This window comes from Vombatus ursinus, unplaced genomic scaffold (genome assembly GCF_900497805.2).
Source record: "Vombatus ursinus unplaced genomic scaffold, bare-nosed wombat genome assembly UNPS02014291.1, whole genome shotgun sequence".
In the NCBI taxonomy this organism is placed as follows: Eukaryota; Metazoa; Chordata; class Mammalia; order Diprotodontia; family Vombatidae; genus Vombatus; species Vombatus ursinus.
Window position 1 is genome coordinate 726,081 of NW_020954069.1, and position 19,526 is coordinate 745,606.

General features: G+C 34.6%; 1 protein-coding gene across 1 annotated transcript; it reads left to right on the plus strand.

Annotated features, from left to right (window-relative positions):
- The first annotated feature begins 4,145 nt into the window (after positions 1-4,145).
- On the plus strand, positions 4,146-5,090 carry LOC114042194 (olfactory receptor 10AG1-like). Its single transcript, XM_027860861.1, has one exon. The coding sequence runs from the start codon at positions 4,146-4,148 to the stop codon at positions 5,088-5,090; it is 945 nt and encodes a 314-aa protein (XP_027716662.1).
- Positions 5,091-19,526: the final 14,436 nt, after the last annotated feature.

The window sequence follows — 19,526 nt, forward strand, 5'->3', positions numbered from 1 at the left end:
TTAAGGGGAAGAGAGATACCATCATTCCCATTTTACAGAAGTGTAAATTGAGCCAGAAGGGAGTACAATGACTTGTTTAGTGCTAAATAGAAAATAAGAGGCAGACTCAAAATGATATTAGTGATCATCTGACTCCATACCATTGCAGCACATTTTAGCCTCTCAAATTGACTCATTAGTGTATGTTTAGAATCCTGGACTTGGAATCAGAAGACCATACTTCTCATTAAAATAAGTGAATGTGGCCTGGGAGAAGAGCTGTCCCCAGAGTTATTCAGGACAGGAATCCTTTCTATTTAAACATCTCTTATAGCTCCAAACTCAAAGATTAGTTTGCTTGAGAGCTTGGTCCCTGTCATGTAGTTAGGTGTTAGAGCTAGGAATACTTCTTACTGAATGGAAAAGTAGCACAGGGCCCATGGTAAGAGTACTCATTCTGAAATAAACAGAAATTGTGGTTGAAATTTCAAGTCCAACACTTAATAAAAGTGTTACCTGAAACAAGGTATTTAATGCCTGTGTACATCAGTTTCCTCATATGTAAAATGGAGATAATTATTACTCATCTGATACATTTTCCTCCCAGTTCTATTGTGCACATGAAATGAGATAATGTATGTAAGGGGCTTTACCATCAATAAGTCACTATGAAAGTGTCTATAATCATATACATTTTTTATATTTAATTCATCCATCAAAGCAAGAAAAAAAAAAAGGTGAGTGAGTATATCCCATCAGGTGAAGGTAAGTAATAGGCATTTCACTGTATCAGTTTCAATCTCTTGGACTACAAGGAGTATCTTTCCATGCAGTAGTCCTAGTATTACATGAAAAGGCTATATACCAAGGTACAGGAATGTCAGAGGAAGGAAGGATCCATATGTAACAGAGGTAAAATTGGTAAGACATGACAAAATATTGTGTATGAGGGAAGGTGAATAATAATTTGAAAGAAAGGATAACATCTATGTTGTGAGTGCAGTTGACTGGTAAGAGGATTATTGTACTCTCAAAAATATTACTGGATTTAGGAGGAGGGCAGTGTCTGGGAGGAGAAAATAATGAGTTCAGTTTTTCACAAGATGATTTCATAATATCTATGGGGCATCCAGTTTGAGATACTCAATAAATGCCCAAATATGCAATTGGAGATGTAAGCCTGAAAGTCAGAAAAAAGGGATAGGAGTGGATAAGCAGATCAAACATCCAAAGGAATTGGAGAGTGGCAAATACTTTCCAGGTTTATAAATGAGGGAAGATAATTGGTTGGACTAATCATAGCTCATTGAACTTGAATGAATGGTGCAATTCTAGAAAATGTTAAAATCTTCATAGATAAAAATCTTGCTTAGACAAATTTGCTTAGTCAATTAGAACATGGCATAAAGCCCATGGCAGGGGGGTATATGGTAAATACCCTAAGGACAAAGTCAGTATTCAAAAGAATTTCACAGATAAGAACATTTGTTCAAATTAATTAGCCTTAACTTTACTAGAGATAAATGTGATGTCTTAAACTTGGTTTGCATAAAGAAAACAAACATTTCCAAAATGCAAGTTGGAGGCAAAGCCAAATCACAATATGATACCATGAATTTAAATATGCATAATATACAATACTAAGGGAAGGATAATAATGGCCCTTAATAGACCACAGACAGAATCTTGTGTTTGGTTTTTAATATCTTAATTTAAAAAAAAGGAATGTTAATAAAGTAGATAGAATTTGGACTAGAGAAAGCAGTACAGAGAAAGACCTCAGGTTCATTTTGTATAGTATTGTGACAGGTTGGAGGAACTGAGGATGCTTAGCTTAGTGAAAGAAAGGGTTAAACATTATGTACAGTACAATTCAATCCCAAAAGTCTGTATTAAACACATACTATGTGCAAAGATCTAAGTTAAGTATTTTAGAAACACAAATTTTAAAAGTCCTTACGCTCCCATAACTTTTTTTTTTGCAGGGTTTATATAAGGTTTTTGCACCATCCTATTTCTCCAGTCTTCTTATACCTTACTCTGTGCCACATACTCATCAATATCATGATAGTAACACCCTAAGCTTGGTTCTGGCCATTTTCTCTGGTTAGACACCATGCCAGGAATGTTCTTTCTCTCCTCTGTTCTACCTACTTCTTTCCCTGGCTTACTTTAAGTCTCAGCTAAAATTTCAGCTTCTAAAAGAAACCTTTTCAAATTCCTTTTAATTCCGTTACCTCCTCTTTGTTAATTATTTCTCATTTGTCCTTTATATAGCTTCTTTGTATAAATTTGATTGCATACTTTCTCCCTTATCAGATTGTAAAATCCTTGAAGACAAGGATTATATTTTGTGTCTTTTTGTATCCTCAGCACTTAACGCAATGCCTGACACATAGTCAGTGCTTAATAAATGTTGATTAGTGTAAAATATGCATATATCCATGTAATAGTCTGAAGTTATATACATTAAAATATTAAGAAAATATTATGATACTATTTGGGTCTCACATTTTTAATGATGTTAAGGAATCATGGGAGAAGAGATGTCAAGATAGACTGCATGTTAGTCAAAAGTGAAAACATGCAGAAGCATAAAAGAAGGAAGAAGTGTTTGCAGAAGTACAGGTAGGAAAAAATGACTTTAACATAGTTTTATGATGTGGAGGTAATTTGCAATAATCCAGTGAAGGTAAGGGGGGTGGATTTAAAAGTTTTTGTTGCCAAGTAGAAGGTTTTATATACAATTTAAGAGACAGTAAAAAGCCATTAAATATTCCAGAGATATAAAGAATTCTTTCAGTATTCAAAGGATTGAAACAGAATAGGGATAACATTATTCTTCTTCAATGTAAATAAGAAGCATAAGAATAATAAAATAAAAAACGAAAGGGAATGATTAAGACTTGATATATGAAAAATAATTATAAATTTCTCAAAATACAATGGTTTTGTGGGTGGTTATCTTTTGTAGATGGGTTGACACCTTTACTTAATGGGTGTCAAAACACATGTATGGATAAGTTATAATCTGTATCACATGATAACAAATGTTAGTAAAAATTGTGGATAGAAAACAATTGTTCTGATAATTTTTTGAGTTGAACACATTTCTTGTAGATGAGGGGTTAAGAAAAGATGCATTAAGGGGGCAGCTACATGGCACAGTGGATAGAGCACCAGCCCTGGATTCAGGAAGACCTGAGTACAAACCTGGCCTCAGATACTTGACACTTGCTACCTGTGTGACTCTGTGCAAGTCACTTCACCCCATTGCCTTGGTAAAAAAAAATATGTATTAAGCAAGGTCAACTTGACTGAGGATTTGAAGGAAGGCTAGGGTTTCGTGCAGCAGAGAACCTGGAAAAGCTCTCTGGGCAGTAAAAATAGGTTCAGCAAAGTTTGAGGAGCTGAAGAGTACCTGGCTTCTAAGATCAGAAAAAAAAAGTTAGGAGTTACAATTTTTTATTTCATTTCCTCAAAAAAACCTTATTACCCACATAAAGAATCATGGCTTCTTTTTTGATATTATCTTTTTGAGAAGATAAATGTTCAAATGAAATTTTATTTTTCTTGGTTCTTTTGAAATTTAGTCAATTCTTCCTACTTATCAATCATATGTACTGGGGAGTTCATTTTGAGCTTGTCACAATTATAGAATCATTGAAGTTTGAGTGGGAAGTGACCTTGAATTATAGAATAAAGAATATTTGCCTTTGGAATGGATCCCAGGAATAGAATATTATTATTCATTTATTTTCAGGCGTGTCCAACTCTTCATGACTCCATTTGGGTTTTTTTTTCAAAGATACTTGATTAAGGCAAATAGAGATTAAATGACTTGCCGTGGGTCAAACAGTTATTATCTGAGGCCAGATTTGAACTTAGGTCTTTCTGATTCCAGGTCCAGCACTCTATCCATTGAGTCATCTAGCTGCCTATATTAGAAATATAAAATAAAAAATTCAAACAAGCTTAGATTTGAAGAAAAAAGAACTGAAATGACCCAAAAGTAGTGATTATTTGGATCAAGATGTCATTGCAGAAGGTGACCATATAGAAAGTTGGGTCTAAATGGAACATTGCAGAATACTTAATCCAGTCTCCTTATTTTACAGAGGGCAATACCGAGTCCCAGAGGCAGGAAGTTGCTCATCTGTTCTAAAATGGAAGGAAGAAATGTCACAGATGTGCATGAATTCATTCTCTTGGGATTTTCTGATATTCCCAAATTCCAAGGCCTCCTTTTTGTGATTTTCTTGGTTATCTACCTGAGTATCATCATAGGAAATGCACTTATCATTGTAATTACAAAAGCTGATCCAGCTCTCCAAACTCCAATGTACTATTTTCTTAGAAACTTTTCCTTCTTAGAAATTTGTTACACATCGGTCACTCTCCCCAGAATGCTAATGAATCTTTGGACCCAGAAGGGAAATATTTCTTTGTTGGCCTGTGCTGCACAGGTTTGCTTAATTCTAGGCTTGGGAGGCAGTGAATGCTTCCTCCTTGCTGCAATGGCATATGACCGCTATGTGGCCATTTGTAAGCCCCTCTATTATTTGTTTATCATGAACCACAAGATCTGTGTTCAGCTGGTTATTGGGTCCTGGATCATTGGGACACCAGTTGTGTTAGGACAAACATACCAGATTTTTTCTCTACCCTTCTGTGGTCCTACCAAACTCAATCACATTTTCTGTGATATCTACCCGATACTGCAGGTGGCTTGTGGAGCTACCTCTATCAGTGAGATCTTTATCTATGCAGATGTGGTGCTATTTGGCATTGTTCCCTTTCTATTGATATGTGGATCCTACATCAAAATCATTGGTAGTATTTTGAAGCTGCCATCAGCAACAGGGAAATATAAAGCTTTTTCTACTTGTTCTTCTCATCTTATGGTAGTGGGCCTCTTCTTTGGTTCTGGCATCATTATCTATTTGCAACCCAAATCCACCCACTCATCAGTAACAGACAAAATTCTCTCTCTCTTCTATACCACTTTGACCCCATTATGTAATCCAATGATATATTGCCTGAGGAACAAGGATTTCATTATGACAATAAGAAAATTATTATCAAAACCTGCAAGAATTGGAAACAAATAGATTAATTTAGAGATCCTGGGTGCATATCCAGTTGTCTCGTAGATCCTGTGAAAGTAAACTTCTAATCCAATCACCAATACACCTTTGCAGACTTCAACATTCTCCCCTAACAATCTTAAATTCTTGGGATACTTCTTTCTGTTCTGAGCATGATATCAGATTCATCTTTGGGATGTCCAAAGGCAAATGACATAATATTTAATGTTTTACTGTTAAAAGCCTATCTTACCTCTCTGAGTAAAAGGATAAAGGGAGACAAACATTTGAATTATTCATATTGAGATACTTTTGCTGCTCTAACATACATAACATTGAGGCTACTGGGTGTTTCAGAGACTTAAATATGCTAATCAAGTTGTTAAAATGTTAATTTATATTATTAACCCAAATTTAAAGTTTCACCTATTATATATATATTTTTAATTTTACTGGTGACATTTTACATGATATAATTTATATCTCAGTACATAGAAACATACTCTGCCCCTGGTGAAATATCCCCCTTATATTTTTGGGGGGATGATAGGAGAAGAAAATATTAAAAAAAAAAGAATTAAGCAATAAACATTTACTGTGCTAAATGCTGAGGATAAAAATACAAACAAAAACAAAGACATTTCCTACCCTCAAGAAGCTTAAAATCTAATAGGGGAAAGAAACTCATAAAAGGAAGCTGAAATGTGAGATTTGGATGGTGAGAAGGGGCATGATGTCTATTCCCAAAGTAGTTCAAAAGTAGCTTAGCTTGTAGGATATGTTGACAACAATTGTACTGAGTCCTTTCTTTAACTAAAACTCCTCAGAGCCCATTGCCACGCTTTCCAATCAAAGGTCTAATTAGAGGGGAAGAGGGTATGAATGAGATGTGAGTATCTGATAAATCAGTCTTGCAGCTTAACAAAATTTCTCAATGATGAGTGATGGAGAATTCCAAAGAAATCCCAAAAAATTTAGCTGGTGGAAAATTAAAGGAAGCAATCAAATAAAGAAAGAAAGAAAGAAATGCTGAAATTGAACTTATAATCCATACTTATAATCTCACAATACTTAAGAGAAAGAAGTCTGACAAATCCCCTTATCTATACCTTCCAGTCAAGATTATTCATTACCATCACAAATTATTATTATTTTCATATGTTATTATTTAAATTTGTATTATCATAGTCACTTGATATACTGTTTACCTGGTTCTGTTTATTTTCTTCTCTATTAGCTAACATAAACTTTCCCACATCTCTGCATCTTTTTATAAATTTCCATATCAATGTACTATGTCATTATATTTTCATAACAACTTTTTCAGTCATTCCTATACTGATAGACATGTAACATATCCCCATGTGATTGACACAACAAATACTCTTGCTATGAATAGTCTGTTCCATATAGATTTTTCTTTCCATATTTCCCTTTCTTGGTTGCTGTGCCAAGCAGTAGTTATTCTGGACAAATGGGGAGGACATTTTAGTCAGATCATGATTTTCTTATAAGTTGTGACTACAAAGGAAGAAAACAGTAAATGATGATTTGAATTCAGGTCATCTATGGCTAAATCCATAATTTCCTTCTCAGAATTTCTTCCTTTAGCTAAGTTTATATTTTAACTCTGATTTCACAATTATGATTCATATTAATATCACATAAACCCAGTAACTTCTATTGGAAAACTTATTTCATGAGGAATGATTCACATTTTTCTATTATCAAATCTCTTTAAAAATAAATCATTCTAAGAATTATACTGTAGAAATATTTTGGAATTCTGGCTCATTCAGCTATTTTTTTTAAATCATCCATTGTATTTGTTATCTTTAAAGCTTGAAAACCTATATATGCTTGATACACCCATTTCTTCTATGCCCTCCTCTATGTTATAACTTTCTCTCTCATCATCAACTATTTCCATTCAATTTTTAAGCATACCCTACTTTAATAGAATCACGATAACATTAATTCCCTAAAAACAATGTCTGTGGGAGCCCTTTATTTCTTCTAATCTTTAAAATCCCATAGAAGGAAGGTAAATAGACTGTCTTCCACAATATTTTAGTACTATAATCCCACAAATACCTTACCCAATTTGAATTCAATCCATTTTAACTGCCAATTTTGTAAGCAGCATTGCTGTCATATTCCAACGTCAGGGTTGGTCATTCTATCATCTTCGGTATTTTAGCATGGAGCTCATTCAGTCTTCTAAACCCCAGCTCCTTCACATTTATTATCCATGAAGAATAAAATGTTTAAGTTAATGATCAGTTAACTCCATCATCATTTACTAGTCTACCTCAATGCAAACTGACTGGTCTACATCATTGGATGTGAATCACTCATTCATAGTCACAGATTGACATTTCTATACTTTATAATTCACATATCTATGTGCTTTACCTCCTCTGGATTGAAAGACTGACACAATTTCAAATTTGGAAGGGACATCAGTAGTCATTTAGTTCAATCCAGACTGTAGAATAATATATCATATACAGCTAACTGATGATCTTCTCAAACTTTGCTTGATGACCTTCAAGAAATGGGAACTCACCAGTCTTTAGAGAGCTCTTTCCAATTTGAATGCAGGTATCCCTTCCATATCATGACTTTCCCCATCCCAGTTCAGCATATTGAGGGTCAGCATAAGAAATTAAATGAGAATTTTGGGGAGTTTTGTGGAAGCTGCAGATGACATGCAAAGACCAGCAGATAACAGAAAAAAAGTTATTGTATAATATCAACATATTTTATCTTTTAATACTATAATAATTCAGATTTCTTCTCTGGTAAAAAAAAAGTGAGGGCCAAAAAATTTTACAGAGATTTTTCAGATGGCAGGTGCTCCACATTGCTAACTCCCCAAACATGGAAGAGATAGCTGGATTTCAATTGTTAACAAATTGTTGTTTTTCTCCTGTCATTTAAATGTGCTTTTTTCACCTTTCACCCATTCTTACTGCTCCTACTCACCATGTTCTCAAGAATAAATCTAATCTTTCTTTGAAATAACAATCTTTTGGGGCAGCTAGGTGGCTCAGTATTGGCCCTGAAGTCAGGATGACCTGAGTTCAAATCCGGCCACAGATCAAACACTTGACACTTACTAGCTGTGTGACCCTGGGCAAATCACCTAACCCCAACTGCCTAAAAAAGCAAAATAAGAAAAAAGAAAAAAGAAATAACAATCTTTCACAGGTTAAAAAAAAGTGAACATATTGCCCTGAGACTTCTCTTCTCCTAATTATGTGTGTAAACTTCTTTCAACTAACTCCACAGGGCTTATTCTTAAGACCATCACCATCTTGGATGCCCTCCTCTGGACAATCACCAACTGTTAACTAACCTCCATAAATTATGGATCCTAGAATGTAATGTAGAACTCCAGATGGGTTAGTACAAGGAAAGGATGCATTGGGACTATCACTTCCTCATTTCTTTGTTCTTGTAACCAGTCTCTTTTTTATTTTATTTATTTTATGTTTTATTGTTATTTTTTGCATGTAGTATCTTTGTCCATTATTTTTTTTTATTTTTAGTTTTCAGCACTCACTTGCACAAGATTCTGAGTTCAAAATTTTCTCCCCATCTCATCCCTCCATCAACCCCAAGGCAGCATGCATTCTGAATACCCTTTCCCCAAATCTGTCCTCCTTTCCATCTCCTCTCCTTCTTTTATCCCCTTCTTCTTCTATTTTCCTGTAGGGTAGGATAGATTTCTATGTCCCATTGCCTGTATACTTTCTTTCCCAGGTGCATGTGAAAACAATTTTTAACATTTGTATTTAAAACTTTGAGTTCCCAATTTTCACCCTTCCTCTTTTGCCAACCACCCTCATTGAGAAAGCAAACAACTTGATACAGGTTATACTTGTATACTCATGCGTCCATCTCTTAACCGGGTTCACAGTTACATAAACTCTTTGGGTGTCATTTGGTATTACTGGTATATTGAAATTTAGGTAAAACAATGTCCTTAGTTATGTTTTTTTTCCCCAGAACAAAATGATGGCTAGTGATTTCTTTATCACTTGTTACTTGAAAGCTATTTTCTTTGTATTCAAATCTAACACTTTATATTATTTTCAAATGAATTTCATTGCTGTGATGCCTTTGTAACCCAATTTTTATGTCTGATAAGACCCCTTGGGATTCTATTGCTCTTATCTTCTATGTCACATTCCCCTCCCATTTTTATATCATTTGCAAAATTTGTGAACATGTCATCTATGTATTTCTTGAAGTTACTGATAAAAAATGTTAAGCAGGAGAAAGCCAAACCCAAGTCTTTGGTGTATGTCACTTGATACCTAATATCAGGTTGATAGTTGATCATCACCAACTACTTTTTGAGTCTGATTTTTCATACAGTTCCAAATTCAAAAAAAGTGATAATATTCCTATTTCTCTATTTTCAAGGCAAGAATATTATGATACCTTTTTAGTAAAATATTTTTTAAAATCTAGGTAAACTACATCTTCAGCATTCCATTCATTAATTGTCTCAGTAAACCAGTTCAAAAAGAAAATGAGGGTACTTTGATAAGACTTGATCTTGATGAAGAACTAACAGCTCTTTGTAAGGATCATTTTCCTTTCTAAGTGTTCACGAAGTGGTACAAGCAAGATGTTTCCCTGAGCCAGAGATAGACTACCCAGGTCTCATATGCATACTTCAACAAACCCCTGACATTTTTGCCAGACTTAAGAACATATAAAAACTCCTATAATAGGGGGATAGAATCAAGATAGAGTGATGTCATATTTTTGTCAAGCTCTCCCAATACATCCTTTCTGCAACAATCTTAAAAAAGAGTGAATATTTTTTTCCAGGGAAGGGCAAAGTAGGAAGAATAAAAGAGGGTCTGCAGATACCAGGAGGTGGCCAGGAGATCAATGCACTCTCAGTAGGCTATAACAGCTCTAGCACCAGGAACAGTCCAGTTGCAAGAGATAACAATAGGATTTAACAGCTAGTTAGAAAGAGATCCAAGGAGATCCCAATAATAACACTGGCATCAGGAATGGGTGCAATCTGGAGGTCTGCCATATATTACCCAGTTCTGGGATGCTATTCCAGGGTGATGAGAAACAGTTTTGGTTGCAAGAGAACAAGTGGACTACCAGAGTATTGACCATAGTGTAGACCAGCAGGACAGAGAGTAGATCTCTATCAATCACATTATCTGGCTCCTGGCTACTTTTTTATTTCTTTCTTTCTGGCTGCTGAGCGCTTGTTCTTTGATATTCTTAAGGCCTGGTCTGTACTGAAACCTACAAACTTTTAGTGCTCCCTCAGCCATGTGATCTAAAACAAAATCTGGTCACTGACCTCCTGATGTGACAAAGAAATAAAGATGGAGAGACAGAAGTTAGTTAGTTAGTTAGTTAGTTAGATAGATAGATAGATAGATAGATAGATAGATAGATATCTCTATATCTTTATATAAATAGGTATGCATCTCTAAATAAATAACCAGACATAAGGAAAGATCCATAGTCAGTCAGCTAGCTACCCAGACATACAGACAGGAAAGGGAAAAAAAAAGAAAGAAAAAGAGAAAAAGAAGGAAAGAAAGGAAGGAAAGAAAGAAGGAAGGAACAAAGAAACATGATTCTCTTAGATAGAATTTGAATTCAGATCTAGTTTATTCCAAATCCTTTCTTCTACTCAAAATATAACCTTGCCTCCTGGTACAATCATTCCATACAACTAAATTAGATTCAATTTCCTTTAGTGGGGAAATGGTAAGGAAAATCTATGTCCAGGTTTATGACAAAGATGTAAAGACTCAAACCCTTAATCCACTGAAACCACTATTTAGAGTCTAAATGCTGTTGTTCACTCTGCATCCTTCAAGTATTTTTCCTTAAATGAGAACATTACATGATTGATAAGATCATGAAATTTTGAGCTAGAAAGGCCCAAAGAGGGTACCTAATATGTGGTGCCTTTCTTGCCAAAAACATCTTGTCTCAGAGAAGTACAAATTGAGGCCTAGAGAAAGGAACTAATTACCAAGTTCCTATAGGTAAACAGGAGAGATGGACTTTGCAATAATATTTTCCAAAACTTAATTTAATTAATTGTTCCTCCCACAAAAATGTACTACACCAGAGCACTACAATTCACTGTGATTCCCACAGTCTATGGGGACAGTCAAGCTAAGTGCTTTATTCAACAGACACATCCGGGAAAGAAGAATAGATTAGTCAGAAGCAAAGCAAGTTCTCCTCTCAAAAATGAACTTGGCCATTCATTTGTAACATAGAAATTTATAATAATAAACAAAGATGCAATGCTTTGTTTTTTAGAGAGTGCTTTGCTTTCTGCAACCCAAGACTCAAGTATAGGTATGTGAGGCAGTAAGTACAGGAATATAATGACTTGACCAAAGTAGTGATGCAGAGTTTCAGAGCTGAGAGAGAAACCACACTCTCCAAACTAAATGCATGCCTGTATGTACTGAAACTCATTGACTTATTGCTGCATGTTTAGAGGATTAGACTTGATTGCAGGAGAGTGCAACTCATTAAAATGTGGAAAGTAACCTAGGAGATGTGCTGTCCTCATAGAGTGGGCTAGAGAGAGAAGTATTCTACTTAAGAGATGTCAATGCTTTAAACTCAAAGAGCACCTAGGGTGAGCATCTTAGTGGGTCAATTTTGCATAGTTATGAGGTGCTACTGGGAACCTATAGTTCTCAATGGAGAGGCAGAATAATGCAGTTTGAAGCATGGGTATCCAGAGCTTAGAGCAAGAACGTGGGCTTAAATCTCAACCCTGTCACTTACATGTAGGGTCACGTTGCACAAACCACTTGTTTTAGCTTCATTTCCTTTATCTTTAAAATGTGCAATGAGAATATTATCCTTATGTAACAGAGCTATAAAGATCAAATGTAATTATATCAAAACATACCACTTTGCAAACTGTAAAGTGATATCAAAATGGCATTTATCATATGAACATATTATTTTTAAAAACATACAAATCAAAGAAAGCTGAACAGAACTTTTGGGTTCATCTCTAATAAAGGTAAGCAAGAGCTATTTCATTGATTTGTGTTTAGCTCCTGTCTCTTTGGGTGCATCCTGTTGGGCCACAAAGGAAACACTGGTGTAGAGAATTTGACTTCTGCACAGAAGCTATCACCTCTTGTCCAATTGTGAAAAGTTACTCAAGCACCTCTAGATCAATGCCTCTGTATGGGAAAGACCAAAGAATTTTCATAATTCTTTGAGAAAAGATATTTTCACTTATAATAAATTAAGTTCAGGACTCTATCAGTACATAAATTAGCTACTTCATTTATTTATTTACTATTTATTTAAAGCAGTTGTGTACATTGTTACTTTAGGTCTGTGACATTTGGTTTGTAAAAGCTTATATGAGAATCCCTGTTTGTCAGACTACCTCACAGTCATTATTTCTTCCACTAAGATTTGGTTACATGCGAATGCTACAGTTTGTCCCATTATCCCATTTTCTTACAATTGTCTCATTATCTTACATTTGGTTTCTTTTGGTTGTTTATTTTATTTTGTTACTATAGAATTAAATTGAAGTATCCAGCTATACAAGTGATAAGATCACCTCCAAGTCCTTCAGGTGACTCTTCTGTCATGGTAAATGCAGGAAGAGTTTTTAGGAAACATTCAAACCAAGTGATGAAAAAAGACTCCATCCTTATCTAGACAATCAATGAAACTTTTTTTCTCTTATACTACTTTGTTGTCCTCCTCCCATTCTTTCACTCATAAACACATATATGTAATATGTAAACATATATGTAAATATACATGTGTGTTGTGTGTACATTATACATCATTATATGCATGTCATGCATATGTATGTTTGTTGTTGTACCATTTCCACATATATATTCATTTTCTATATAATAATATATACACACATATATAACATTATAAAACATACATATTACTTTTGTAGTTTCTGATATCTGTTGCTAATATATTTTGAAGAAGATCATACTAAAATAGAGAAATTATATACATGCATATATTTACATTTATATTTCTATAATATAAGCAGGATTCACATATTGTATTATATATGATGTACATATATGTATATGTGAGAACACATGTACATATATGTGTATGCACACCCATTTTTCTGTATAGTCACATACATAATGGATATGTGCAGAAGACAGAATCAAGAAAATGTTGGTATCAGGCAGTTGTTATGAAAACATTTCATGGTCCCATACTGTGAGCAATTCTTACAATGAGTCAAGGACTGTGTCAAACTAAGAATTACAAAAAGGGGTTGCTTTAGTTACATTGGAGGTGGGAGAGAGATCAAAGGAAAAATTTTTGTTCAAGCTAGAAGGAACCAAGTGATAGCTCATAATAGAAGGCAGAAATGCTCATTCATCATTTTGAATCTCTTTTCTCTCCCAAAGGAAATTGTCTTTGGATCAGAAATGTTAGAAGGTATTGGCTAATAGGCAAAAAACCGAAAATATCCTTGATGAGCTCAGAAGTTTTAGCAAACATGAATGATATCCTTGAGATATTAAAAAATAGGTTGCTAGGTTTTATGAGTTATTGTCAGTTATGGTGAAGGATCCTAGGATCAAGAAGAGCATGATCTGTCTTTGGCTTTGTTCTCAATTTTTTAAAGGAAGTGAATGCAGTTTTCAAACTATGCATCAATGAACTTGGATAGGAATTCTGGTGAAAATTCAGGCAGTTATTATCAAAGGAAGAGTTGGTGAATTTTTAAAGAGAGCAGTTGTCAAAGAGAATCACCATCATGTTATCAAGATCAGGTTGCATCAAATGATAGAATAAAAGAATGAAATGGACTCATTGTGCCCTCATTTTGTCAAGGGACTTGATAGCATCTTCCATTAAATTATTATTGAAAATATGAAGAAATATCAGATTAAAAAAACTAATTTCACACTACTAAATGAGCAAATGACAGAGCTGTGATGTGGGTGAGAAGCAACTAGCACATTCAATGATTAAGTTAAGAATTTGAAAAATATATATCTTAATAGAATAAAGCATTGTGACGCATTATATAAAACGAAATTTTCTAGAGAAAAATATGATGTCTTACATGTTTGTTAAAGATAATTACCTTTTGAAGCATACATTCTAGGGAGCAATCATAGACTTGTTTGTATGGAAAACATCTGGATGGATTGAAGCTTAGTATGAGTCAACAACAAAAAAAATGACAGATACAAGAAGTAAGACATGGTGTGGAAGTAGAATTGATATGGCCTAAAAAACCCAAAAGAGTAAGATGGAAAGGGGAAGAGCAGGGTCAGGGAGAAAAGAAAATTCAATGATGACTCACAAGTGCAAACCTGAATGATTGGAAGAATGTTGTTGTCTGTCCTACACAGAATTAGAGAAATAAAGAATTTTGATGCATTTGGAGAACGGGGGCATAATTTAACTTTTGGGATACTCCGTATGGAATCCTAATGGTACAACTTTGAGGTGATGTCCAGTGAGTAGTCTATAATGTAGGACTTGAGATGAGAGGGAAAAATAAGGGCTAGATATAAAGATTTGCAGGCATATAAATACGGAGAATGGATCCATATATTCATATGCTCAAGAATATTAATAGTAATTCCCCAATTGATAAGTGGTCAAAGGATATGAACAGACAGTTCTCAGATGAAGAAATTAAAGCCATCTATAGTCACATTAAAAAATGCTCTAAATCACTATTGATTAGAGAAATGCAAATCAAAACAACTCTGAGGTACCACATCACACCTATCAGAATGGCCATCATGACAAAACAGGAAAATGATAAATGTTGGAGACTATGTGGGAAAATTGGAACACTAATGCATTTTTGGTGGAGTTGTGAAATGATCCAACCATTTAGGAGAGCAATTTGGAACTGTGCCCAAAGGGCTATAAAAATGTGCATACCCATTGTCCCAGCAGTAGCACTTCTAAAGCTATATCACAAAGAGATCACACAAATGGGAAAAGGACCTACATGTAAAAAATATTCATAGTAGCTCTTTTTGTGGTGGCAAAGAATTGGAAATTGAGAGGATGCTCATCAATTGGGGAATGGCTGAGCAAGTTGTGGTATATGAATGTGATAGAATACTATTGTGCTATAAGAAATGATGAACAGGCTGACTTCAGAAAAACCTGGAAAGACTTGTATGGTCTGATGCTGAGTGAAGTGAGCAGAACCAAGAGAACATTGTACACAATAACAGCCATGTTGTGTGATGACTAATATTGATAAACCTAACCCTTCCTGGCAATACAAGGATCTAAGATATCTTCAGAGGCCTTGTGACAGAAAATGTTATCCACACGCAAAGAAAGAACTAAAGAAGCCAGATTGTTATTTTTTTTCCTCTTCTGTTGAGTTTTGTTTCCTCTTTCTGATGGTTCCTCCTGTTGATTTCAATTTCTACTTACAATATCACTCATGTGAAAATATGTGTAATATGAATGTAAATGTAAAAAAAAAAGAAAAAAAAAGAAAAACATTGTTATCTCCTTATCACTGATGCGGATGCTGACTGGGGAGATGGCAATACAGGGCACAAAAAATAAAACCACCACCATGACATGGGAAGCACAAGTGGAGAGAGATTTGTGGCGAACCTCTGATGAACATTTTCCAAGGTTATATAATATGATAATATAAGATGCCAATAAAACCATAAAGGTAACCAAAGCAACCATCCCAGAATTAGCTATTACTAAGATACTTGCAACATGTTTATCTGCAAAAAACAGTTTCAGGAGAGGCTTCACATCACATATGTAGTGATCTATCTGATTAGGACCACACATAGGCAACTTAATGACCATGAGTATTTGGGCAACAGAATGCCAAAAAGCCATTCTCCAGGCAAGCAGGATCAGCATGTTACATCTCTGGCAGAGGACAATGACCATGTAATGCAGAGGTTTATAGATGGCAACATAGCAATCAAAGTCCATGTTCACCAGGATAAGCATCTCCACTCCAGCCAGAAAGTGCCCAGTAAAGAGGTGAGTCAAAAAGCTATTGAAGATGTTATTTTCTCTTGGCAGCTAAGTCTCTTACTAGTCTTGGGATTATGGTAGATGTATAGGCCAGATCTATGAGGGATAAGTGGCATAGGAAATAGTACATAAGTTGGAGGATCAAGTGACTACATGTAATAGTAATAAAAATGATGAAATTCCCTAGATATATGGCAAAATAACAGAGCATAAACATCATACAACTCATTATCTTCATCTCTTTGTTCATCAAAAGTCCCAAAAGAACAAGTTCAGTGACATTGTTCCAAATTTTCATGTATTTAGCATAAGTGTTGATTATTCAGGAAAATCTTAATTCATCTGAAATCATACAGATTATAAAAAGCCATCTATAGTTTGAACTTGGCAGATCCTTATGCACATAAAGTCAATATCCATATCATCATGGAAAATCCATCCTTTTTAACAGCCTTGCTTATGTTATATACCATTAAATCAGAAGATTCATATTGTCATAATTTCATTCAGCTCATGGAAAAGTCTGAAAAAATATGTTTAGTTTTCCTTATCACAATTACAACCAATTTATATCTTCATTTCAGAATTGAAAATAGCCTTATAAGATGTGACAGTATTTTAAAAGTTCATTAAAAGAGGATGTATATTCATGAAGAGAATCTTTTTCTTTGGTCCAGATACTCTTGAAATTGACTTGATGAAATCATTCAGAAAAGTGAGTGGGCAAGGGAGCAAATAAAAATCAAAGAAAGATATCCTTAATATAGTTATTTCTTTTTAGGAATGGCAGCATTCTCAAATGTTGTAATCATTTAATGAATAAAGTGTGTAAAGATAAAGTATTGAATTTCTATATAATACATAATGTCAAAAACTAGTAAAATATTGAAACCCAAAATAAACGATCAGGAGATATTAAAAACGTCTATCTTCCATGACAAACTCTCTAGCAGAGTCAACTATAATGTTCAATGAGGATATTAAAGATTTTCAAGAAGAAAATAAGATGAAAAATATTAAAAAAAAACAAATAAAGAGAATAAGGAATCTCAAATAATATGGCAAGCCAGGTAAAAAATAGGAAATATATTAAAAAAATGAAAAGTCTGTTAATTTTCCTGCAAACCTATGTTTAAAAATAATCCTTGCATCACTGAAAGGGTGTTGCATTCAAAATCATGATAATGTCAGAGATGGAGATGAAGAAGACAGAGCATAGGAGGGAAGGTTATGGATATTTCAGAACAAAAATGTTTATTGAGAATCTGGGGAACCTTGTGGGAAAGGTGATCATTAGCCTTTTAGGCAATCTGAGGTGAATCATGAGAACAAAGGTCTGGCCAATGTGATGCACTGAGAGTGGTCAGCTTGGAGGAAAGGATTTATTATTTTCTTTTCTTCATTTCATACCTCTTCACTCTTTTTGCTACTCTTCCCTTCTGTGCTCTCCCTTTAATTCCCATCCCTTTAATTCAACTAGTCCTGAATTTCTCTATTTTATTCCTTTTAATGCAAAGGACTACCTTGACATAGTGTTTCTGATGACTATATAGATGAGTTATCCACTTTTTTCTTTTTACATCTTTAGTTTGTCACATTTTAGCCAGAAGGTTGTTATAGTATTAATTCCAGTAAAGGCACCTATGAAATAAATGTTCAAAGACAGATTATGAATTATATGTGACTAGTTAATGGAAAAAATAGACATAAAGAGAAAAAAGTAGAGAAAGGGAGAAGGATTAGAAAATATTACCATATTAATATAATTTATATATAGGCAAAATCCATATAGGAAAGATTCAATTCAAACTATTCCAACAAAATTTTTCCTTCTTTTCAAAATGTTTTATAGACTAGAGGAAAATGTATTTATGAGGAGACACCTAACCTGTAATCCTCTTTCTAGAACTCACTAGCTGATAAAACATGAACTATGTATTTACCTTTCTCCACATTAGTTTTCTCACCTCTAAAATAAACATATCTTCAGTTCCTACCTCAGAGGGCAGTTTAGTACATAAAATGAGATATTATTTGGAGGACACAATTGCAGACTTTTTGGGGTTTACATAAAAGTCAGCTCATACAGTTCCTTCAAAGCCCAGCTCAGTTGAGCTCAAAGTTTAGCTTCTCTGCCATGAAACTGTTCCACCCTACTTTGTATTATACTTATCTGTTGAAATCCTATATCTTACCAACATGAACATCCTGAGAAGGAATCCCATTCCTTATGGGTTACATAATCAGGAGAACATAACTAGAAAATTCCTCAGAAACCACTTATGTTAAATTGTAACTGTAAAGAGTTGCCCTCTGATATATTCCATAGGAGAATGGGGTTAACTAGACTTCTTAAATATTCTCACATGAGAGGGAACACATAATTTTCTGAGGTAACCTGTTTTCAAGAGTGTTCATAGACAGATTACTAATTGTTATGAAGATTTTTAAATTGGGGTTAAATGTGCATCTTTGCAACTTTCACTTACTCCTTGCTTTATCCTTGGATCAAATGGAAAAAAAAATTAAATCAAAAGACAATTATTATATACCCCTCAAGCCTGATCTCTTGGATAAATATCCTTAGTTCATTTAACCTGTCCTTTAGTGCTATATTCCTGAGGCCCTGAATCCTTCACATTGGCATTCTCTGTATGCTCTTCAGGTTATCTGTACCCACTCCAAAATTTGATCAACACTCTGGGACACACTACTCCAGTTGTCTGACAAGGCAATTATCACAGTACTATCACATCCCTAGCCCTTGTTATGATACAATAAGATAGCCTAATACTGTACTGAGAGGTGGTATTGCATAATTAATAGACAGAAGGCCTAAGAGTCAGGAAGGGCTAACTTCATCAGTCTCCAACACATACTGGCTGTGTGACCAAGGGAAAATAATTTAGAAGCAAATATCATACACTGAACAATGAGTGACATCTTATATTCTACATAGTAAAAGTAAGCAATTTTACATTTTAGGAAACTGAGACATGAAGAATTAATTTCTTGTACAAAATCACAAAGGTAATAAGTGGAGGGGCTGATATTTTAAACCAAATCATCTGACTCTAAGCCCATTCTATTACAATAGATGTCACTCTTTTTAACCCCCACAATAAGAATCTATGATATATTTATTTTTGCTCATGGTGATTGCTTATTTCTTGGCCTTAAAAAATTTGAGCTCTCCTGTTGGGGAGCATGGGGTTGTTCTGCTGGGCACCAAGTACCTGGTCACTGGCTTTGTTTGCTCAGTCATCAGATGCTGGCAGTTGGAGGCTGTAGGGTTCTGGCAGCATACCTGGTGTTGGGCTGGAATCAACAATACTGGAACTCTAGGGGTAGGATTGGTAGTCTGGCCCCTGGTGGTTGCAAACTCACCCAGACCTTTTGCTCCTTTCTTTGGCTCCTTGCAGATGT

Excerpts from the sequence above, each read along its gene's own strand:
- LOC114042194 (XM_027860861.1), top strand. The coding sequence starts at position 4,146 with ATGGAAGGAAGAAATGTCACAGATGTGCATGAATTCATTCTCTTGGGA.